General features: G+C 36.0%; 1 protein-coding gene across 7 annotated transcripts; it reads right to left on the bottom strand.

Annotated features, from left to right (window-relative positions):
- Positions 1 to 425: 425 nt before the first annotated feature.
- Positions 426 to 24756, bottom strand: LOC308694115 (protein NLRC3-like). Of its 7 annotated transcripts, XM_081371445.1 has the most exons (12): positions 24322 to 24513; positions 24146 to 24227; positions 23830 to 23926; positions 23436 to 23545; positions 22690 to 22815; positions 18955 to 19080; positions 13771 to 13866; positions 11529 to 13256; positions 9091 to 9162; positions 5492 to 5665; positions 2861 to 3034; positions 426 to 2156 (listed from the first exon to the last, which is right to left on the bottom strand). In XM_081371445.1, exons 4-12 carry the CDS (start codon positions 23468 to 23470, stop codon positions 2138 to 2140), a joined length of 2550 nt encoding a protein of 849 aa, XP_081227571.1. In that variant the 5' UTR covers positions 23471 to 23545; positions 23830 to 23926; positions 24146 to 24227; positions 24322 to 24513; the 3' UTR covers positions 426 to 2137. The 7 variants fall into 7 exon arrangements, with proteins under 7 accessions (XP_081227571.1, XP_081227574.1, XP_081227572.1 ...); XM_081371448.1 differs by lacking the exons at positions 24146 to 24227; positions 24322 to 24513 and adding an exon at positions 24699 to 24756; XM_081371446.1 differs by lacking the exon at positions 24146 to 24227 and having other exon boundaries at positions 24322 to 24532.
- Positions 24757 to 25285: the final 529 nt, after the last annotated feature.

Raw genomic sequence — 25285 nt, 5'->3', positions numbered from 1 at the left:
TTCATAATCCTCAACTTCATGTGCGCAAAAGACACAATCAACCTGTACAATATCTACACAAAAGTGTCTCCATACAGACCTTCAAAAAATTCCGTTCAGCACTAAATTACTCTAGAAAACACTCACACTGGAGACTTATTAATAATATTTCAGTAACACTTTACAATAAGGTCTCATTTGTTGACAATGCTTTAGTTTACAACATCTGTTAATTACTGAAAAAGATTAGGGCCAAGCAATAATAAAAAAATAAAGTCATTATAATGCAAGATCAAACTTGTTGCATGATTTGCATGAACAAAATTTCGAAAAAAAAGTTGAAATAAAATGTTGAGAATAAACTCATACTTTGACAATAAATTCGTTGTTTCGAGAATAAAGTTGTTTCGAGAAAAAACTCAACATTTTGACTATCGAAATTTGAGAATATTCTGAAAATGTTATGAGTTCATTCTCAACATTTTATTTTGACTTTTTTCCTTGAAATGTAACGTTTTTTTTCCTCGAAACAAGACTTTATTCTCAAAATTTAACGAGTTTATTCTCAACATTTTAATTAGATTTTTTTTCTTAAACTTAACGAGTTTTTTCTCGAAAAACAACTTTATTCATAAAATGTAATGTTATTCTCAACATTTTATTTGGACTTTTCTCTAAATTGAACGTGTTTTCTCGAAACACGACTATTCTGAAAATTGTATGAGTTCAAAGTTGTGTGTCGAGAAAAACATTAAATTTCAAGAAAAAAGTAAAAGAAAAAAAAGTTGAGAATGAACTCATTAAATTGAGAATAAAGTCGTGTTTCGAGAAAAAAATCTAATTAAAATGTTACGAATAAACTCATTAAATTGAGAATAAAGTTGTGTTTCGAGAAAAAAAGTCTAAATAAAATAGAGAATGAACTCATTAAATTGAGAATAAAGTCGTTTTTCAAGAAAAAAAGTCCAAATAAAATATTGAGAATGAACTCATTACATTTTGAGAATAGTCATTAAATTTCAAGAAAATAAGTCAAAATACACTGAACACTTGTTTTTGCCCCCATTTTTCATGAGCTGAACTCAAAGATCTAAGTATTTTTCTATGTACACAAAAGGCCTATTTCTCTCAAATATTGTTCACAAATATGTCTAAATCTGTGTTAGTGAGCACTTCTCCTTTGCCGAGATAATCCATCCACCTCACAGGTGTGGCATATCAAGATGCTGATTAGACAGCATGATTATTGCACAGGTGTGCCTTAGGCTGGCCACAATAAAAGGCCACTCTAAAATGTGCAGTTTTACTGGTGGTGGTTGAGGAGAGACCCCTGATATGATTGTAAAGCGCTTTGGGTGTACAGTAGTACATATGAAAGCGCTATATAAATGCCTCATTCTATTCTTCTGTGTTGGGGGGGTCCGGGGGGGGGGTCCGAAAACCAGTCAGTATCTGGTGTGACCACCATTTGCCTCACGTAGTGCAACACATCTCCTTCGCATAGAGATGATCAGGTTGTTGATTGTGGCCTGTGGAATGCTGATCCACTCCTCTTCAATGGCTGTGTGAAGTTGCTGGATATTGGCAGGACCTGGAACACGCTGTCGTATACGCCGATCCAGAGCAACCCAAACAAGCTCAATGGGTGACATGCAAGAACTGGGATGTTTTCAGCTTCCAGGAATTGTGTACAGATCGTTGCAACATGGGGTCGTGCATTATTATGCTGCAACATGAGGTGATGGTCGTGGATGAATGGCACAACAATGGGCCTCAGGATCTCGTCACGGTCTCTCTGTGCATTCAAAATGCCATCAATAAAATGCACCTGTGTTCGTTGTCCATAACATACGCCTGCCCATACCATAACCCCACCGCCACCATGGGCCACTCGATCCACAACATTGACATCAGCAAACCGCACACCCACACACACTGTCTGCCATCTGTAATTGTAGATTGTAATTTGCTGTGAAATAAAAGGGGTTTTACTGCCGCCTCATCAGGTCTGTCAGAGGATCGTTGAAATCTAAATGAAGTCTTAATTTATAACAGTGAATTCACTGTATCTTCAGTCTCTGTTGATTCTGTTGACTGTGAGTCTCTGTAGTGGATCCTTATTCACCATCAGATGATCATCATAAGATCAGACTGTCATCTAAAAGTCATAGTCAGTCCTGAAATAAAACACACAAACAGTCACATATGCAGTATGAGATATTACATCTGTCACATCTTTTCATAAGAAAACTAACTAGATAATCTATATTAATTCATCCAAATTCATTTAAAATGTTTTTGAAACAAAAAAGCCTGTTGAATTGCACTACTTGGCATTGCATTAGTAGTTGTAAACATGTATTTTTAAACAGTTTGAATATTTTGGAAGTGAAATATGAAAGGTGAATATGGATTATTTAATTAGTAATTATGAAAATGTGTTTGAAATGTTTTGAATTGAAATATTCACAGCTTAAATATTCAACCATGCTGAATTTCATCCCATAAAAATGCAAGCCCTAAAAAATACAATGCATGATAATGCAAGCATGGTTAATGCAATGTCTATTTTTTTCAAGTAGTGCAATTCAACAGGCTTTTTTGTTTCAAAAACATTTGGCATTAATTTACTTCCATAAAATGTAATATTAATATTATTTTCCCAATCAGTCACAACACCAGGAACAGAATTAAACTCATATTAAACAGTTTAAAGTTCAGAGACATGCAAAAATGAAGCTCAATTTAAGAATCTTAAACAAAATATTCACACACACACACACACACACACACACACACGGTGTTACTGAACCTGGTACAATTTCCTTTTATTTCTAGTGAGTAAAACAGCCATTTGAAAATTGTTAAGAACTATTCTTACCATAGTGTCTCCAGTTTATAATGTGGATCATCCTTCAGATCCTTCAGCAGCTTCACTCCTGGATAATTACATGCATTAAATGACAGATCCAGTTCTCTCAGGTGTGAGGGGTTTGATCTCAGAGCTGAAGCCAGAGCAGCACAACCTTCATCTGTGACACCACAACCACTCAACCTGTAGAGAACAATGACAAACATTAAGCCTATATCCAAAGATAAACATGACACTTAAAAAATAAATAACATAATGCTGTCAATATGAAATATATACAAGTACTCATTAGTTCACATTGTTAAAATACATCAGTTAGGATTAGGGGACTGAATATACAGTTTGTACAGCGACCTTCTTCCAATTCGTCTGTCTATTAAACCTTTGACGAATCATATTGCAACATTCAAATCTGTGTTGAATAAATCAGCTTTTGATAAAAACTTGGCCCTTAAAATAACGCATTTATCGATTACAATGTTTCGCCACTAGGTGGCGACAAGTGACTTGTTTTATTTGTTATTGAATTATTTATTCAAGAGAATGTAGTGCTATATGACGCTTCTGAAATAAAACTCAGAAAGATGTGATGAATTGTTTGTGTAAATATGATTCATCTTAAACAACGTACAGTCTGTATAAGTGTATGATTTAACTTTCCCCCATAGTCTAGTGTTAGTCTAGTCTGGTGTATCGTCCCAGCCCAAGTGTGTGTGTGTGTGTGTGTGTGAGTGTAACTATCTCTGTGTGTGTGTGTGTGTGTGTGTGTGTGTGTGTGTGTGTGTGTGTGTGTGTGTGTGTGTGTGTGTGTGTGAGAGAGTGAGAAGGTGAGTGAGTGTGTGTGAGTGTGTGTGTGTGTGTGTGAGAGAGTGTGTTTGTGTGTGTGTGTGAGAGTGTGTCTCTGTGAGAGTGTGTCTCTACACACGTGTGTGTACACGTGTGTGTGCGAATCGCTGTTTTTACATCTACAGCGTCTCAGAATACCTGCTGCTTCCACAAACGAGTCCCAGTTTCTTGGATTTAAACTAAAGCAGAACAGAAAGTTAGACATCAGAGCAGCCGGATTTGGAGTGCGCTCCGACTGGCTAGATTTAAATGATTTCTGCTGCCGTACAGGAATACAGCTGTCCTGGCTGGGACCTGACGGAGAAGTAGTTGCTCTTAACGACAACATAATCACCATAGGGAGCGTGCAAATATGGAGACGGAGATGTTCTGTTTATCCTTAATGTGTTGAGTATTATAAATGGAAGGACCTGTACAAGTATGTGAGCCATGAATTGTAGATCTGTCACCTTGTCAAAGACTCTTCCCAGAGTATTTGGATCTTGTTTTCTTTGTAATGTCTTTAAGATCCAAATAAAAGCATTCAAATGTGTGTGTGTGTGTGTGTGTGTGTGTGTATACGTTTTATGTACTTAATGACATTTTCTGATTTTCCGTGACCTAATCTAAAGTGAGAACTATTTATGGTTAATAAGTTAATAAGTTGTTAACAAAGCATTATCTAACTCTTTACATAAGAGCTAATTAAACAATAACACTTTGTTAATTACAGTGACAGTGAACAAAGAACTCACTATTTGTATATAGTCTCTTAATATATTAACTACAGCTTATATACTGTTATATACTATTCATTAACTATAAACTAAGAGTTTGCAAATGATTTATAAGCGCTGTGTTACTGTATACTTGTGATAAAGTGTTACCATTATTTCAAACTGGTCGCATTAAAGCCCAATTTATACTTCTGCGTCGAACTTACGCCGTAGCTACGTCGTAGGCTGTGTGTAGCGCGCGTACCCTGACGTGCACCTCTTCAAAAATGTAACAACGCGTCAACTCTACGCGGACGCAAGCGCTGTGATTGGCCTGCTAGGACCGCTCCCTCAGGTTTCACACGCTCCCTCTGCGCGCGTCAACGCGGACAACGACGCAGAAGTATAAATGAAAACCAACGCGTTGCCTACAGCGTAGAGGCTCCGGCTTAGGTCCGACGCAGAAGTATAAATCAGCCTTAAGTGTAATTGTTCCTTTTGTATGTGTTGGAGTGATTCTTCTTTTTCAAAAATAACACAAAATAAACAAAATAAAGATGAATTTGACTGATAGCATTAATATTTTCAAGATTCCCATAGATATGGTGATATATTGGTATTGTGTGTTATTTTGGCCATGATAATCATGTAGTGATAAATCTGATATGGTGACAGTCCTGGTTCAAGTGAAACACACACCACTTCCCTCTTTTCAGCTGCACACACACATTTTGAGGAAATGCTCACGCTTTTACAAGGGTCTGTTTGCACAAGCATTACAAGTTGATTTACACCAAACATTTGTGATTTAAAAACCCTCTTTACTGTATCCTGCATATGTTGTCTGGTTTGTAGTTCGTCTGGTTTATTTAACTGTTAGTTTTACTTTATTTAGGGGCATAATAATATAGTAAGATGTAAATGTTCCTCTTCAGGGAGACTCCTCACCGCTGCTTTCTACCGCCGGCAGGATCTGACGGTTCAAGCAGGAATCTGTTGCTGAACCACCGGATGGGGCTTACACCAAAGATATATTGTATACACTATCTACATATTAATCCTTATTCACTCCGAGTCTTTATGGTAGAGATGATCTTACCTCAGTTTCTCCAGTTTACAGTGAGGATTCTCCAGTACAGCAGAGATCAGCTTCACTCCTGAGTCTCCTAGTTTATTCCCAGACAGATTCAGTTTTCTCAGGTGTGAGGGGTTTGATCTCAGAGCTGAAGCCAGAGCAGCACAACGTTCATCTGTGACACCACACTTACTCAACCTGTAGAGAACAATGACACACTGATTGACACAAAGATTTCAAAACAGAAATCTTTGTTTTTCTTAATTGTGTTTATAATTTGTGCAATATCTCTTTTTCAAACAATTAATTCAATATATCAGTAAGTTTAACTGTTATTCTAAGAGATTATGTCTCTATGTAACGGAGAAAGATTATATAAAACTGATAAAATGGAATACATTAGTACTGCACGATTAATCATATCGCAATCGCGATGTCAAGCCTATGCCATTATATGATGCAAAATGCTGCGATTTTATGAAATAAATAAATGCATGTGTGGATATGACAACTCATTCTCTCTGAGAGCTGTTTGCATATTTTCTACACCGCTAATAAAAAGAAGACCAGTCAGTTTCAGTTTAGGCAGTGGCGCGTGTGGCGCGTATAATCACGTCGTGACTCTCTCCGGTGTGCAGCGCGGAGAACCGGTGAAGATGATGCCGAGCACACGGACACTGAACTGGTGGCCAGAATCAATTCTACCTCTGTTATATGGCGATATTTTGTCTATAAGATAACCGACACTGAGCAGAGAGAGCAGGGCTGCCAACTCTCACTCATTCAGCGTGAGACTCGCGCAATCAACACTTTTTCACATGCTCTCACGCCACACACACACACGTTCTCACGCAGAGAAGAGTCGCGGAGCAAAGAGGACACTGACACCGACTAGACAGAGCAGGATACCTATGATAGGAAACAAATCATCAGCTCTCAGATTCTGTTAATTTTATTACTAAATTCAATCAATAGCATTTTGGCGCTTGTAAATGTGATGTGACAGATCGTGGTCATGAACCGAACATCTCTCTTTACTAGTTAATAGTAAATATACACGAATGAACAATAGATGTGTTGAAAGATACAGTACAACTTACCGAAATGTTTTGAATTGAAATCGTGAAATTTATGTCAAGCTAACTTTATCGTGTGGAGCTATGTCTACCGAGGTGGGTAAGACATCATACACACTATCATAGAACATTGGCATGTACATTTTGTATTGTGTTATCAACCATAAGCCATAACAAGGGGTGGGAGGATGAAGCTAGCAAACATTACCGCTTATTCTTATCTTTGTTATAGCCTAACCTAACCCCAATGGAACTGAGATTGCCAAGTTTAGCTTATCATCGCGCAGACAATGATCCATCGTCGCTTGTTCTTATAGCTAGCCGGTGTGGCTAACCGGTATTGAGGGGGGCGTGTGTCGAATTTATTTTATGTCGAATTGCTGTAAAGCAGTCTGTGTATCTCGCTCTTTCTCGCTTCTCACAAGACTTCCTATTTCCAACTTACCGGATGTTAGTCCCCATGTTGCAAGGTTGGTTTAGCACCTGGGAACGCTGGGGGGAGCGGGGAAAGACACCATTCTCACCAGAACAGGTTATTTTACCATCAAAATGATTTCTAAACGGTTTTATTAAGTTGAAATAGTTGCCAAGTTCCCCTTTAAATGTCCCTGTTTGTCTGGACAGAATGTTCAAAATATTTTATTTTCATGAGCATACAAATGTTCTTATTTATTGTTCTATTTATTTTATACTATTGTAATATTGAGACAAGAACAAGTTTGCAGTGATGCAAAGATGTCATTATTTAATTTTGTGCATTTAGTTGTTGTTGCTAGTTTGAGTTGAGAAAAACACATTTCAGAATTATCACTAATCTGTGTAGGGCTGGGTACCGAATTTCGATACTTTTTAGGTACCGATCGAATTGCCTCGATACTATCGAGTATCGAAAAATGACATGTTGTTCGGTACCAGATTTCGATACCTTAGGGGTTAACTCAAACAAATACATATGAAATGCACAACGACACACATAAAGTCGCTCACGCACATACATGTGTAGAGTTTGTGTAACTACACACACGAGAAGCACGTAACTACACACACGAGAAGCGCGGAACTCTCCGCGTATACTCATATGAGACGTGCGCGCGCACGCACAAACTCTCCACGCGCATACGAGACGCGAGCACACACACAATACTCACGCACATACTCAATGAGACGCGAGCACACACACACAAACTCTCCGCGCACATATTCATGAGACGCGAGCACACACACATACAGTAAATACCTTAAAGATGTGGAAAAGTCGATCAAAAGTGTGGCTACATTTCTCCAGGCTCGATGCCAACAGCGCGCGATGCAGTATTTGCGGTAAAATAATTGCTGCAAAGACCGGTACCACGACAAATATGATGAAGACCTTGACAGTGCACGGCCACGGAGTAAATATAAGAGCAGAAAGTTGCTTCGCCTTCGACTGGTAAATGAAGAGGTACCTTGTTGATCACTCTGACAGTGTTTATATTGCAATAATAACCTACTGAGTGTACACTGCCGTTCAAAAATGTGTTGGTTAGTCAGAATTTTTTTTTCAGTAAGGATGCATTAAAGTTATCAAAAGTTACATTAAAACATGTGTAATGTTACTAAATATTTAGTTTTTAAATAAATGCTGTTCTTTTGACATTTTTATTCATCAAAGAATCGTGAAAAAATGTATAATTTCCAAAATATTAAGCAGCAAACTGTTTTCATATTTCTGAAGGATCATGTGACACTGAAGTAATGATTTTGAAAATTCAGCTTTGACATCACAGGAATAAATGACATTTTGAAATATATTCAAATAAGATTTTAAATTGTAATACTATTTCACAATATTACAAGTTTTACTGTATTTTTTATATAAAAAAAATTCAGCTTTGGTGAGCATGAGTTCTTTATAAAACATTTTTTGTTCCTTTGTGCTTTTTTTGTTCCTTTGTGCACTGGCTAAGGAGCATGAGTCAAACTGAAAAAATAAAACCAAAATTTTCTGCGGTAATGTGCTATGTAATCTTGTTAAAATGGATTTCATAAAATTGGTATCGAAAAAAGTATCGTTAGGAACCGGTATCGAAACTGAGGTATCGAAAATGGCACCGGATCGAAAGATTTTGAACGATACCCAGCCCTAAATCGGTGTGTGCATTTTCCATGAGAACCAAGCAAGCTGACTCATGAAACCATTTGTTTATCGCAATATCGACCTCAATAATCGCAATGACATTTTCCCCAAATCGTGCAGCCCTAGAATACATTGAATACATCTGTTTTTTCCCTAAATATAAATGTATTAACATTTAAATTAAATTAAAATTAATATAAAAAGTCTAAATATAAATGTTTATATACATACATTAAAATGTATATATTTGAAGATACATTTCTCACACAAATTTTATAAAAAACGGTTAAGTAGATCACAAATCAGGTCAGATAGGTGGAGGGTGTAAAAGCTGAAGTGTGACACTTTTTTGTTAAACCATTAATTTATAATGTTTAAGTAAGAAATGTTATAATGTTTTAACAGTGATGCTTGTTCTCAGTGTTACTTACCAAGCTGATCTAGTTGCTGTAACCACAGGCATCAGCTTCTGAAGAACTTCATCTCCAGTGTTTTGTGTGTCACTAATTGAAAACAAAAAATAAATAAGTTAGTTAATGCCAACAATAATAATTCATAACATAAGTAAATCATACATTATACTTTCCTAAATACCCTCAAATATTATTTTAATTAAACGCTGCTTCATAAAGGACATGTGAAAGTTGTTTTATTATCTATAACTAGAAGCCTCGTATTCAGCCATCACAGATTTGTTTTTTCTTTATCTTGTCAATGTCGCTGTGGCAGGTCTATTACTCTACATTTACACTACAACACTATTTTGACATATCAGATTTCTTTTGTCCTGTCAAATGCGTATATTTTCATGAATCAATAAGTATTTTGTGTTAAACAAGTTGTTTTTGAAATGAGAAGTAAGATAATTGTGATAAAGTCACATTAGCTGCCACCGCTGGCGAAGCAACACACAAACACAAAGACAGACACACACAGACAGACAGACACACACACACGTCTCGTTCCTCCCTCACACTGCCGCTATCATAGGAGCGGGTGCACACGAGATGCTGATAGCACATGGACATTCACCCATTTCTCCACTCTCCCTTCCATATCCATTTCCTACACTTACATTGCACTGTCTCGTCGTTTCGTCCCTGTGTTGTGTGTGTGTGTGAGCAGAGTCAGTCTTCCAGCGGACTTTGTAAATAAATTGCACGAAGTGCTTCTGCGAGTGCACCATAATTTTTACATCCCTTTACAGACTCACATTTCTCCTCGAGGGCGTCCACTTGCTATTACTATTAAAACTTCATTTTGGAAAAATACTTTCTATTAAATATCTGTATTCATTCATTCATTCATTTTATTTTATTTAAGTGTCATGCACAAAATTTGTGCCCAGCCCACATGGGCTTATAAGACACTGACATTTCAAATTAATAATTAATAGCGGACCTTTTACCATTATAAATAATATCATTACATAATATCATTACATCTTAGGATAGAGCGTTCTTTGCCTTAAAGTCCAAGCTTTCTCCACAAATGTTGCCACACTAAACCAGTCATTACTAAACAACCAGCCCAACATATCCCCTTCAGATAACCAAAATAAATCAGGATTCTTACATTGAATCTTTTCAAACAAAACATTTCTCAAATCATTATACAAAGGACAGTAAAACATAAAATGAAATTCATCCTCAACCAAACTCAAATCACAGACAGCACAAAGCCGGTCTTCCTCAGAAACCCCTTTATACCGACCCACTTCCACCTCCAAAGGCAACACTCCTGCTCTGAGCTGTGCACACAGGGATCTCTGTCTCCTTTTCATATTACAATTCACATAGGGCTCTGTGGAAAAGCAGACCTTGAACTGCCTATAAATTCTCAGTTTAGGTTTATTTAACACTTCTAACTCCCACTGCTTTTTATAAATATCAAATAATGCTTCTTTTATAGAAGGTATTGTAAATTGTAAATTATTCTGAAACAAAATTTGAGAGTTTACTTTAGATGAGATCTCATGAACATCTTTAGTCCAGGGGTGCCCATTGACTTTATCCCAATTAAAGACTTTCCTGGTAAGTCTATAGTCAGGTAGGCTCACCAAACGATTCCACAATCTAATCACTTCGATCCTTTGCCTCAACACACAAGGCTCCCAACCCATGTCTCCCTCTACAGCTACCTTAGGGGCGAACCTATGAATACCGAGAAAACAACGTAAAGCTCTATGCTGAATAGAGTTACACTCAGGACTCTCCATAAATCCCCACACCCCAGCAGCATAAAACAGCACAGGTGCAACCATATAATCATACAGCCGCGTGAATATAGGGAAACTCAAATCAGTTAATATCTGTATATTAACTGGCTTTTTTATTAATGCAATACAATGAATGACAGCCGTCTGTGTCTCCCAGTGTCTTACATTATTGTCAGTTTAGTGTTCAGTTTAGTGTGTACACAGAAACAAAAGATAACATGTATGCCTTCATCTCCGTATATATATTATTTGTGTCTTACATTTCAAAATAAACTCAGATAAACTCAGTGCCGACTCGATTTCCATCAGTTCTTTTACATGAATTGGAAAGTGTGCAAAGGATTGTGGGAGATTGAAGAACACGAAGGATACACTTGATGCATCCTTCAAAATGAGATGATTTAAAGACACAAAATGAAGTCTGTCTTCAAAGAACCTTCAAACTGAGACGGCCTTCAGAGGCGCTTGATGACGTGGCAGTCGAGATATGCAGCCTTACTAGGACACAGCCACGGTTTGAGAAACACACGCAAATTATGTACAATATCCCAGAAATCAATCTGTGCCCCGTGATTTAAACACCTCTGATCTTTTAGTTTCTCTTTGTTCATAATGTTTTAGACTGTAATGATTGCACTCAGTGTTACTTACCGATCATTTCTGCCTCCAATTAAGCTCTTCAGGTGAAACTCCTGCAGTGTCTTCTCTGAGGACAACAACACAAACACTAAAGCTGACCACTGAGACGAGGAGAGTTTCACATCACGTAATCCTTTACGGCTCATATGAGGTTTAACTTCCTTCACTAGAGAAAGATCACCCAGTTCATTCAGACAGTGAAACAGATTGATGTATTTATCTGGAGAGGGATTCTCACTGATCTTTTCTTTAATATAGTCAACTGTTTTCTTATTGTTGTGAGAGCTGTTTGCTGTCTGTGTCTTTAGTTCTTGTAAGAGACTCTGATTAGACTCCACTGACAGACCCAGAAGGAAACGAAGGAAAAGGTCCAGATGCCCATTTTTACTGTCTAAAGCCTCATCCACAGCTCTCTGATGGAGATCAGATAGTGAAACTGTGTCTCCATTAGTTGGTTTGGTAACCTGGTCAAACACATTGATGTTATTGTTGATAAAGGAGAGATGCACATATAGAGCTGCTAGATGTTCCTGAATGCTCAGATGAACAAAGCAGAAGACTTTCCCCTGACACAAGCCCAACTCCTCTCTGAAGATCTGAGTGCACAATCCTGAGTAAACTGATGCTTCTGCCACATCAATGCCACACTCTCTCAGGTCTTCCTCATAGAAGATCAGGTTGCCTTTCACAAGCTGCCGATAAGCCAGTTTCCCCAGTTTGACAATCATGTCTTCATCTTTCACTTTCTTCTCATAGTCCTTCTCATGTTTGATGTTGGTCTGAATGAGCAGGAAGTGTGTGTACATCTGAGTGAGAGTCTTGGGAATCTCTCCTCTCTCTGCTTCACTCAACATCATCTCTAGAACAGTGGCTGAGATCCAGCAGAACACTGGGATGTGGCACATAATAAAGAGGCTCCTTGAGGACTTCAGGTGTGAGATGATTCTTTTAGCTAATTTCTTTTTACTGATTCTCTTCCTGAAGTATTCCTGCTTCTGTGTGTCACTGAAGCCTCGTACCTCTGTCACTCGATGGACACACTCAGAGGGGACGAGAGCCGCTGCTGCTGGTCTGGAGGTGATCCAGATGAGAGCAGAGGGAAGCAGATTCCCCACAATGAGGTTCATCAGCAGCTCGTCCACTGAGGCTGATTCAGTCACATCACACAACCTCACATCGCTCTGAAAATCCAGAGACAGACGACACTCATCCAGACCATCAAAGATGAACAACACTTTATACTCATCACTGGATATGTCCATTTCTTTTGTTTCAGGGAAAAAGAGATGAAGAAGATCTGCAAGACTGAGTGTTTTGTCCTTCATCAAGTTGAGCTCTCTGAAAGCAAGTGGAAATATGAGCTGGACGTCCTGATTCTCTTTCCCTTTAGCCCAGTCCAGGATGAACTTCTGCACAGAGACTGTTTTTCCAATGCCAGCGACTCCCTTTGTCAGCACAGTTCTGATGGGTTTGTCTTGTCCAGGTAAAGGTCTAAAGATGTCACTGCATTTGATCGGTGTGTCCTCTGTTTCTGCTCTCCTGGACTGTGTCTCAATCTGTCTCACCTCATGCTCATTATTGATCTCTCCACTTCCACTCTCTGTGATGTAGAGCTCTGTGTAGATCTCGTTCAGGAGTGTTGGGTTTCCCTGCTTTGATATTCCCTCAGACAAACACTCAAACTTCTGTCTCAGATTTGATCTCAATGTGTTGAGGACTTCAGCAGGTTTAGAGTCATGGCTGTAAGATTAAAATTAGGGCTGTCAAAAGATTAACCGCGATTAATCGCATCCAAAATAAAAGTTTGTGTTTACATAATATATGTGTGTGTACTGTGTATAATTAAATTTGTATATATAAATACACACACATGCTTGTATATATTTAAGAAAAATGTGTAATTTATATATAAAAAAATTATATTTATATATAATATAAATTAAATATAAATATATACAGTATACGTATGCAAATAGTTCTTAAATATATACATGCATGTGTGTGTATTTATATATACAAAATAATTATACACAGTACACATATATTATGTAAACACAAACTTTTATTTTGGAAATATCACATTATTACACAAGTCAGAGAAATAAATAACCATAAATTACAATATTATTTGTTTGCTGTATTATGGGACACAGAACATCATTGGGTTTCTGAAATGTTTAAATCATTAATAATGTGTTTGAGTGATGTGTTGAACAAATTGAACAACATCAACAACAAAAGTCCTGCATTTTACCTGAAACCAGGATACATGCTTTCATTAAAGTCTTGCGGTTGAATCACAGGCTTGAACACAGTTTTGTTTTTAACTGGTCTGGATGGAAGATTTGACCTTAAATCAGAATGAAGATGGTAAAGAATCAGACACACTGATATTGATGTAATTGTGTCATTAACTGAGTAACAGACCAACAGCTTTTACAGTGTGAGAATGAATTAACAATACAATACATAGAGCTTTACACAAGAGCACAATGATAATCATTAATAGACTGAAACTTATAGGATTTGAACTTAGAATTACTCGGTTCATATTCAGACCATTAAACTGCTGTACAGATGGTGGACAACCAGAATGAGACTTTTACCGCCGCCGTTCTCGCGGCGGCAAAATTGGGATGTGTATTTGCTGCCTTTTACCGCTGAGTGGCGCTGTAATCACAGACTTTGAAAAGTGTCAGTTTATTCTCTTTATGACGTAATCTGCCGCGGCAGTAATCTGAGCTGAGGTCGCAGATAAATTCAAGATAAATATTGTGGTTAAACGAATTCAAATACATTAAATTTAAACAAAGTAGACACACGTTAACATTGTGTGCCCAGTTTTTCTATAATTTAGAAAGGCTATGTCAATAGGCTACTTGTCATTTACTTCGTGTTATTTTAATTTGTTTGTAGATTTATTAACTGAAACATAACAGTGAAATAAATAAAAATAATTTACCGTAAAATTTGAACATTTTCAGGACTTGCAGTTACTAACCGATGTTAGTCGGTTTAAGCATTCTTTGTTATATTCAGAATTAAATAGGCTTACATGTTGTTATGATTATCAATTGAATTCTTTAATAAATAATCAACCACAATGCCTATTACTGCCGCAGCAAAAATAAACCAGTCAAATTTCAAAGTCGTTCGCGAAATGACTAGGCTATACCGGGTGGCCAAGTGACAGGGCAAAACAGCAGCAACTGCGGCATTTTAAAAGGTAAGTTTCCTATCGGTTTATTTAAAAAAAAAAAAAAAAACATGGCGCAAGATCTTGGCGCAAGAAAAAAAAATTGAATATGTAAAAATATAAACAAACAAATCAGAGAATAAAACAAACTTTTAGGGAAAAAATATAGGCCTATTATGCTACAACAGAATTGGTTAACATTAACGAAAGCAAAATATGTAAAAATACATTTCAAACAAAATAAAACAAAACAAATCCGTGGCCGAGTGGTAGGCTATAACTTACGTTTCAATTATTCAGATGACACGGGTTCAAATCCCGAACAAACATGGGCTCCTTTTTTATTATTAACGCAGAGAGATTTGAGTTCTAAAATATTGCTACACCATATTGTTTTTTTCTCCTATAGCCTATATTAAATATTTTATATTTATAAAATAAAATTACCATTCATTCCCATTTTACATTATAGGGACAATTTGTATCCAACAGAATGGCTGAATTAACATCTGCATAATAATAATAATAATAATTATAATTATAATAATAAATAAATAAACAGCACAAGGTCTTGTAAAAACACTTTTTTTCGACACGATAGCTGTCAATGCATTAACACTAGACTCTCGGAGCTTCAAACGATCTGAGATCGAATCTCAGTGTAGCCGACAGTGTTTATGTTTTTCCGTTCTTGATGCTATATGCATCTGTTTATTAAAGTCAATCATCTTGTTTAATTATCAATTGTACATTACAACATAAATTTGCTACATTCCAGTTAAATTATTTGTGTGTGTGTGTGTGTGTGTGTGTGTGTGTGTGTGTGTGTGTGTGTGTGTGTGTGTGTGTGTGTGTGTGTGAATCATTCACGAGATTGAGATGACTGACAGTGATACCCGGCCATAGCAACGGAAGACATTTTTCAAAACAGATCGAACAAATCAGAAAAATACTTTCAATACAGTGTTGCTTTCAATTAAAAAATAAACAATGAAAATGTAAAAGAAAAAGAAAATTAATTAAGTTTTAAAACCGGGACAGTTTATTTATTTAAACAGGGTGGCATCGATAGAGTTTATTCCCTTAGTGATGCAAAATAAGAAACACAGAATCTTATTCTTGCAACATTTTAAATTTCTATTGTCAAAGAAATTGCAGCTTAATTAAAAAATTAAAACGGTACAAAACGAAAAAAGTTCAAAGCAACAAATTAAGAACAGGCGTTTTTCTTTGCCTCTCTTGCGCTGGATATTTTTTTAGTAAGTCTCCCTCACTGCGCGCATTTCAGCGTAAAAAAACACCATACAGCTGATAATACTGTATATGTCGCTGTGTGTCATCCACACAAATCACGAAAGAAAAAAACTGTAACAAATAGCTTTTGTTCCTTCAAAGATACAGCATGCCTTGCTGAATTCACCTTACAATAAAACGAGGTTGATCGCGAATTAAAGAGCTCTGTATCTGCTAAATTGAAATTGTGTGTGGAAAACCTTTAAATACAATCAATAAAACTACAATATATAATTTAATAAGATTTAGGGCCTACTGTACATAGGCTATGGACTTTTGGAGATTTTGAGATTAATCCTTAAGAATTTTGCCTTTGCCTGCTCATAAGGCTGGCTCCGACACTCTCCATATGAAAGACGGAACATTAACACCTCTGTCCTGCACCCCCACGATAAAGCAACTATTGCCTCCTCCAAACCCCCCACAGGCTAGTTTGCAAAACAAAACAAAGAGTTTGCCACTCATCGTGGTGTGCCAAAACACTTAATTATAAACTTTTGATTTCATTCAAAACAATCTCAAAACGCTTTGTGACATTTTGAAAAGCCGTGGATGCATTACTTCACTGGAACCATGAACGCAACAGAATACTGGTTCTGATTTAATGTTTGTCGTTTAAACGTCATATATATATATATATATATATATATATATATATATATATATATATATATATATATATATATATATATATATATATATATATATATATATATAATTTTTTTAACAGAACTGCTTTTGAAATTACGATTGGAATTATTATAGGCTACAGAAGTAAAGTCATTGTATAATATCTGTTCCTTAGTGTAAAATGGAAATGCATGGTGATTTTATTTTGTATAGGCTATAAGCAAAAAACTATGTTTTAGAACTAGACACATCTCTCTGCATCAACAATAGACTATAAAATGCATTCATAGGCTTATATAAAAATATCAGTAGTCCAAGTTAGTTCGGGATTCGAACCTGTGTCATCTAAATGATCGGAACGTAAGTTCAACCACTCGGCCACGATTCACTCGTTGCGACATGGCCTATCGTTCCAGTGTGTGTTCGCTCACACGAGCGAGAAGCGCTCTTCATTCAAATGAACGCGTTTGTCGAACACTAATTCAACATGCCAGAATAAAACCTGGCTTTAGAACAATGCATACCGCCACTCGTCGAGGTGTGCCAAAAAAATGACAATAATTTAGTTTCATTTATTTCAGTGTTAATGTTTGAGTTAAAAAAATCCTCTACAAATTAAATTAACACAAAGTCGGATATAAGAGTCATTTATAGGCTAGCCTACGTAAAAAGCAAAGGGCTTACAGTCTTAACATTTAGGCTACTTTGCTTAAATTCGATACATTTATTTTCAGTAGGGCCTAATAAATTTGTAGGGATGTAATTTCAGTATGCTTTACCAACGCTATGTATTCAATTAAAGTTCCAAGAGGTCTGGTCTCTATATTTCCTTCCCAGCTGACACTAATATGCAAGTGCACAGCAAAAATCACAACTTGTGCTTGCTGCGAACGCAAGTTATTTAAGGTGTCTCAACTGTACACAGTCTACCCTACAGTGTGAATTCGTTACAAGGTTTCATTTAATTAAATTAATGTGCAGCAATTTGTACAAATAGAGTCTATAGGCCTACTATACTGTTGTAGACATTAAATAATCTCATTTAGTATCATATTTGTTAAAATATTATAATGTTATTTTTTTCCATCTATGTTGAATATGAAAAGTGAACAGCACGAAGATAGGATGCATTATATCGAGAGATGGATATGGAGTGGGTCAGACATGATTTTGACCACTTCATTAAGTTTTGTTTAGTAGAAAACCTTCCTTTAAAGTGAATTTCGTTTTCTATAAATTGTATCTTAATTTTAATCAATTTATTTATTATTAAAATTAACTTATTTTTAATAGGTAAGAGAAGCAAATATAACAGACACTAATCATGGAGGCGCCCGCGCGGTCACACTTGCGTTGCACGTCAGCTGGAGCGCATCTCATCCTCCTAACTTAACGAAACTCAGCGTATGCCTCACACAGACATGATAAATACATCAAATACACAAAGCTTGAAATGTCTTCAAACGAAATAATTCAAAACGAAAAGAAAAAGGCTACTCTCTGATTATGTCTTTATGTGCATTTCTCTCTAGGTGCGTTCACTACAAATATGGCGATCGTCAACTTCATCTTTGCAGTCGACACTGTCAGAAAACACTATTTATTGATAAAAATCAATGCACGCATCACCGGATTTACAAATACACATCTTGCACATCAAAACACTACATTTTAAACTTCAATGTTTAATTCAAAACAATCTCAAAACGCGTTGTGACATTTTTTTTAAAGCAGTAGCCTAGCCTATATACATTAAGGGCATTGAAACCAGGATCTTAACTAAAACGCATTCCGCGTAATCTCTCAAAAATTATGCCACACTACTCCATGTTTTTTTTTTTTTAAGGACTGCTTTTGAAATCACTATAAATTACTGTGCAATTGTATCGCTCACGAGAGCTCTTCATTTATCTAATTCCTCAATAGAATAGTAAAAATATTCAGCGTCATTGCTCCTAATATCGTCTCTATTTTTAACTTTTGATTCTATTTTTTCAGTTCTAAAATTGATTCTATCTTTGGTTCTATTCTGTTGTAGCCTAATAGGCCTATTTATATATATGAAAAATATGCCTATTAGGCTTAGGGTTTTATATTTAACCCACTTACATTTCAAAATACGGCATTTGCTGCTGTTTTGCACAATGTCCCTTTGCGCCACCTGGCGGTCATTTCTGGAACGACTTTGTAATAAGGCTGGTTTAGCTTTGCCGCGGTGCCGCCGCGGCGGTAATAGGCATTCTGGTTGTCCACCATCTGTATATTAATTAATAAGAATTTAATAAAAATCAAATACTATAAGTATAACTTTTGATATACCTGAGATCAGGCCGTTTGTCTCCACTCTTAAATGCTGGTGGCAGATTCATAGACTGGTTACTCTTCATAGACACACAGCTGGACTCTGGTTTTGATCTCTTCTGCTGGACTGAACTGGTTTTCAAACTAAGTAAAATAAAAAGCATACAGACTTATAAATTTTGTGCACTTTTACAGGAATCTTGTCTTAGGAAAGACCACCGAGTGTTGTTACACTTTTGCTTTAACATCTGTAACTCAGTGTTTTGCACTGTCTCTCAAACTTTCAGAAAAATAAAAATTTCTACTTTTTGAGAAATTAACTTACTGGTTTACAAATGTTAAGCATGATTAAAAAATGTAACAAAGTAATATTAGGAATTATGAATTCAAAACAAACAAATTGAAAACAACTATAGAACCAGTGTTTCCCACACATAGACTAATTCGTGGCGGTGCGCCACAGAATAAACACCGGCCGCCACATATTGCATTTTGTTATATATATATTAAAAAAAAGGTTTTACGCTATTTAAAACACGCAGCGTATTCATTCAGCTGCATTTCCTTTCCCCGCTCTCCCTCCATCTCTCTGTCCATCACACGTCTCTCTCACAAGCGATTTTTTGTCTTACCAAAGCCTTATTTGATCGGCGAGTGATGTAGATGACTGCTGCGCTTGCGATAGGGCGCATATTACTGAAAGAACGAGCAGAGAGAGAGAGAGGCCCGGTCGCGTGTCTTCAAACTGTCCTGCTCTCTCTCGCTCCCTCGCGCATATTAATCAAAATCAATTGAGAATTGACACAATGGTAAAAGATCGGAAGACGAAGAGCGAAGTTTCACGTGGAGCATTCAGATATTTTTTTCCTGAATTACCGCTGGGTGTGAATTGTGCAAAAAAAAAACCAAAAAAAAACAAAAAAAACTTTTTTACGTTGCCTTATCTTCTCTGAAAAGCGTTCCGCCCATTCAGCTGACATAAAAAACACTTTCAATAAACAAAACAAAACCTATCCAATGATGAAATGTTTTCTGTGTTGACAATGACAAATCTTGAGTGATGTCCTAACCGCCGGGATAATCACACAACGTGTGCCGCGGTCCGCTAATGACACGTCCGATTCGCGAACTAATGACTCCTTTGAACCGATTCCATTTAATGAATGGTTAAAACAACTGATCTGTCCAACACTGAATCGGTGTATAACAAATCGGTAACACTTTACAACAAGGTTCCATTTATTAAACTCTAGTTAACTACATTAGTTAACATTAACTATTAATAAACTGCACTTCTACAGCATTTATTAATCTTTATTAATGTTAATTTCACCATTTACTAGTAGCCTACATTATTTAAATCAAAAGTTGTATTTGTTAACATTAGTTAGCCTAATGCACTGTGTGAAGTAACATAATAAATAAAAATACAGCTGTTCATTGTTTGTTCAACTAAGATTAACAAAGATTAATAAATACAGTAACAAATGTATTGCTCGTGGTTCATGTCAGTTAGCCTAATACATTAACTAATGTAAACAAATCAAACCATATTTAACACCTCTTAAAATGAGAATGTAAGTGTGCTTACCCCATTTTTTTTATTAAGAGTGGTTAGCAAGATTTAACCTTAATAAACTACTGTATTTTCAGGTTATCTATATGACAATGTGTAGAACAATTACCAAAACAATCTTTTAGTTTAGACTGTTTGCGGTAAATGCAGTTGGGTTGTCGAGGTCAAAACTCTAAATAAGCTGTGAACTTACTATAAATAATGTTATGTCATTTTTTTACTCTTACACTGAATGTTTGGATTTTGTGAAGGTGTAAATCATTTTTGATTAATAATAGTGTGTGATATGAACTCTAGTGCAATTCAACCAAACTAAATGAGGTAGGTGTGAAAGCACCCTTAGTGGTACTGGACTAAGTTATCTTTCAAGTCTTATTGCACTAAAACTGTCAAATACACACAAGGTTTACTAATGTTGTTCCAAACCTGTATTCATTTCTTTCTTCTGAACACAAAAGAAGATATTTTGAAGAATGTGGGTATCCAGACAGTTGATGTTCCCCATTGACTTCCACAGTAGGAAACAATGAACTATGGAAGTCTCTGGGGATCAACGACTGTTTGGATACCCACATTCTTCAAAATAACTTATTTACAACAGAAGAAAGACAAATTCAGGTTTAAAACAACTTTAGAGTAAACGATAACAATTTTCATTTTTGGGGGAACTACCCCTTTAATGTTAATAAAACAACAAAACACAAAGAGAAAATCTTTCACTGCTCTTGACTGAGAACTTAATTAGTAGCTTTAATAAGAATCAGTGTCTAATTTATACAGTGAAGTCTATGTTGTGTTTTATTTTTATACAGTGTAGTCTATGTAGTGTTTTATTTTTATACAGTGAAGTCTATGTGGTAGTGATGTGTCGTTCGCGAACGATGCGTTCATTTCGTGCATCACATGACAAATGAACCAAAGACTCCGAAGGGAAATTAAATATTTATGTTCCCTGTAAATTATCTTTGGCTGCATTATAATGATTTCTTCAGTCAAAATATGATCAAGATTGCGTTGGTGGATGTTCTCTGGGAATTTGGATGTTAAAAGTATAACATTTAAAGCCACTTAAAAGAACGAAATGACTCGAAGATTTGTTCATTTTGATGAACGAGAGAGTTAGTAAAATGATCCGAACTTCCCATCACTACTATGTAATGTTTTATGTTTATATTTGTTAATTTAATTTCTTTCTTGCTACTGTTTAATAAATCTACTGTAGCTGAAAAAATAAAGCACTGTATATTTCATTTGTATATTATGTTGTGTATATAATGTGTACCTTTGTTCTTATTTTTTAATAACAAAAAAATAATGACAAAGTTTTTATCTTCGCCACTTTGGCCTAAATGTTTACCATTCTTTTTATTTTATATTTTGTTACATTGTAAGACTCTGTTTTTAAAATAGGAACATTAGTTTGGCTGTAATGCTGTCACTTACAAAATAGTAAAAACAACATTTAAAAAAAGAAACATGATAAAATCGTGATTTTCCGGAAAAAAATCGTGATATGATATTTCTGCCATATCTCCCACCCCTAATATAAAGGTGGAAAAAATTCTCAGCTTATATTTGCTTGATGTCAAGTCAAGTCACCTTCATTTATATAGCGCTTTTAACTATATAGATTGTTTCAAAGCAGCTTTACAGTGATAATAGGAGATTACAGTAACAGAGATTGTTTTGGCTTTAAAGCAGATCTAGAATAAAGTTATTGTCCAGCTAAAGTATGTTTTGATTGATTCACTTCCGTCGCAAAGATCATTAGTTATTAACTTAGTGGCTGCTAACACGACACCGCTCTAACAGAAAACCCTTAATGCGCTCCGGCCGCTCATTCACACAACAACAGTGTTTGACGCTCGAGAACACAAACCCTGAAATAGTTCCAATATGCAAGCGTTGAAATATTTAGAAAAACGCCGTCTCCGTGTGAACTTCAAAAAGGTGAATCGGTGAAAGCGCTGATGGCGAGCACATGCGTATTACGTGTTTAGTCTATAGGTATGTGTGTTTGAATATATATGTGCACAGGCGTGTAGTCCTTAAATTGAACTCACCAAATTACTTGTCATTGATGTCATTGCTAGTATTAGACTGACTGACTTTGATAAATTATGCTTCTAATTCAAACGTGTCATACTATAAGCATAACTTTTATAGAAATTATATACCTGAGATCAGGCCGTGTGTCTCCACTCTTAAACTCTTCTGGCAGGTCCATAGAGCAGTTACTCTTCATAGACACACAGCTGGACTCTGGGTTTGAGCTCTTCTGCTGGACTGAACTGGTTTCAAAACTAAGTAAAATAAAAAGCATACAGATTTATAAATGTTGTGCACTTTTACAGGAATCTTCTGTCTTAGGAAACACCAGGGAGTGTTGTTACACTTTTTCTTTAGCGTCTGTAACTCAGTTGTTTCAACCTTTGATTATAATTATTTTAAAATGAACTCACTGGTTTGCAAATGTTTAAGCATGATTCAAAAAATGTAACAAAGCAACTGAGAAAACCAGTAATATGAGGAATTATGAATTCAAAACAACTATATAATTATAGAATGATTCAACATCAACCACGATCACATGACTCTTCTCAACGCCACAATGGAGGACGAAGGCTCAACCGACTAAAGAGACCAATGTTTAGATGGCCTTTAAAGATAAACCACCTTACTGTACTCTAGTAACGGTGATCTTGCTGTGAAGCATCACTGTTCTGACCAGACACTGTGAAGCTTTCAACAAATCTGAACCAGCGGTTAGAAAAATCCACTAAATTTTACACCTACTCCATTATATAAAGGTGGGAAAAATCTCATCTCACATTTACTTGATGTCGTTGCTAGCAAATAAATTATGCATCTAATTCAAAAGTGTCATACTATAAGCACATATTTTATAAAAAAATATATATACCTGAGATTAGGCCGTTTGTTTCCACTCTTAAACATTATTGGCAGATAGAGCAGTTACTCTTCACAGACACACAGCTGGACTCTGGGTTTGAGCTCTTCTGCTGGACTGAACTGAAACAGAGAACAGATTCAGTTTAATCCTTAAGATTATTGTGTGCATTCTTTATGAGATGAACCATATTAATATAAAAACACATTCATCTTTCATCAAAAAGCACTTTGAAGAAACTTTATTATCTTTTTATTTAATAGTTCATGTTAGTTTCAAAACAAAAACACAGGCAATTTTTTTTTTTTTTTTAAATTCCATAAACTTTCTTTGATCTGTGTATGTGGGGTGGGTAACTCTTTTTCTGTGATGTAATACAATATTTAACAGTGTTTGTTGAAAGCACCTGCATCCTGGAGGAGAATCTCCATCTCTGGATCCTTGTGAATCAGCCATGATGAAGATACAGGAGAACCTGATGAGTTTGATCTCCTCCACTGACTCTGAATGAAGAAACATTCACACACTAAATTCAATTATTAAATGAATTAAACAACCTTCATCATCTATCTTCATAATTTGAATCACAAACATCACCAAACACAAAAGAAACACTGAAGCGAAAGAAACCTTTCATTAAACCTTTCATATCAAAACAATCACTTAAAATGTCCTCCAGAGATTCATATTAATATGATAAAGTCACACACATGAACACTCACCGTGATCAAACTTTTACAAGATACAGGATCTCAAATCCTCCAGCTTTAACATCATAAAACCACACGGACATTCCTGCATAAACTTTGATAAACGTTTCTATTAAACTCTTTGATGCTCTGTTTTTCCGTGTCGTATTCCTATTTTTCCTGCTTAAAATAGCGGCAGGAGAACTTACTTTCACTGCGTTCCAGTCCACTTTTAGGCCCTGTTTACACGAGAAAGCTCGCGGGTGAAAACGTAAAAATATTTTATCAGATGTGCCTTTCGTTTAGACGGCGACGGCGTTTTTGGGGCTTAAAAACGCACAAAAGTGAAACCACCCTCCAGAGTGGGAATCTTAAAAACGCTCCACCGTCGCGTTTCCGTCGGTAAAAACGCAAAAGTCTGCTAGACAGTAAAGGCACCGATCAGTGCTTCACATTGCCACCTAGCCGCCTGGAGTGCATACTACATTGAATTTCACACACTTTTGCGTCACCGTATGCATACACTATGGCTGCGTCCGAAACCGCATACTCAATGAGTAGGTACTTAATTTCAATGAGTACTTACTTAACGAGCGCTAAAAGAGTAGGTACTTTATAGCCAGATCTCGCAGAGTATGAATGCGTACCGGACATCTGCCATGTTGACGTTATCATGTGACCTACGACGCGTTATCACACGCGCAACAACTTAAAAGATTTGAACGACACGTTTAATTCATCTATCTGTAAATATCTTGATATTGATTAAACTTGCTCATTTTGTGGTCTTTTTGAAGAAACTGCTGCCCATTTATTTTGTAAATACATTTAGGGTTGATAATATAAAGTTCTTATATTTAACCCTACTAATGTGACCCACCGTTTTATCCTTAACGATATTATTTATTTTTATTACGAAAACCCAAAATTGTCATCTCTTGAATATGTTGTTAATTTCTTTATTTTATATCCAAACATTTTTATCCACAAGCAAAAGTGGCTTACTGCTTTATGTTTTCCTCTTTTTCTTGTTGAATTTAACTCTCATTTCATCCCTCAGGCCTAGGCCTATAAATTAAAAAATGCATTTTTTAAATGTATTATAATGAATTATTTAAGAAAATATATTAAGATATTCAACCTTGTACTAGGTTCTTTTTTCCTGTGTAAAAA

This window comes from Scardinius erythrophthalmus, assembly GCF_964197995.2.
Source record: "Scardinius erythrophthalmus genome assembly, chromosome: 7".
NCBI classification, from domain to species: Eukaryota; Metazoa; Chordata; class Actinopteri; order Cypriniformes; family Leuciscidae; genus Scardinius; species Scardinius erythrophthalmus.
The sequence above is the reverse complement of the archived record's forward strand: the minus strand, read 5'-3'. Positions and strand labels throughout refer to the sequence as shown.

What these genes read in the sequence shown, in the direction of transcription:
- LOC308694115 (XM_081371448.1), bottom strand. Translation starts at nt 23,470, where the DNA reads ATGTTTAAGAGTGGAAACAAACGGCCTAATCTCAG. An exon ending in GACACACGGCCTGATCTCAG is followed by an intron (nt 19,081 to 22,689) that starts GTATATAATTTC and finishes TATTTTACTTAG; the next exon opens with TTTGAAAACCAGTTCAGTCC. An exon ending in GACAAACGGCCTGATCTCAG is followed by an intron (nt 13,867 to 18,954) that starts GTATATCAAAAG and finishes TTCTGATTTAAG; the next exon opens with GTCAAATCTTCCATCCAGAC.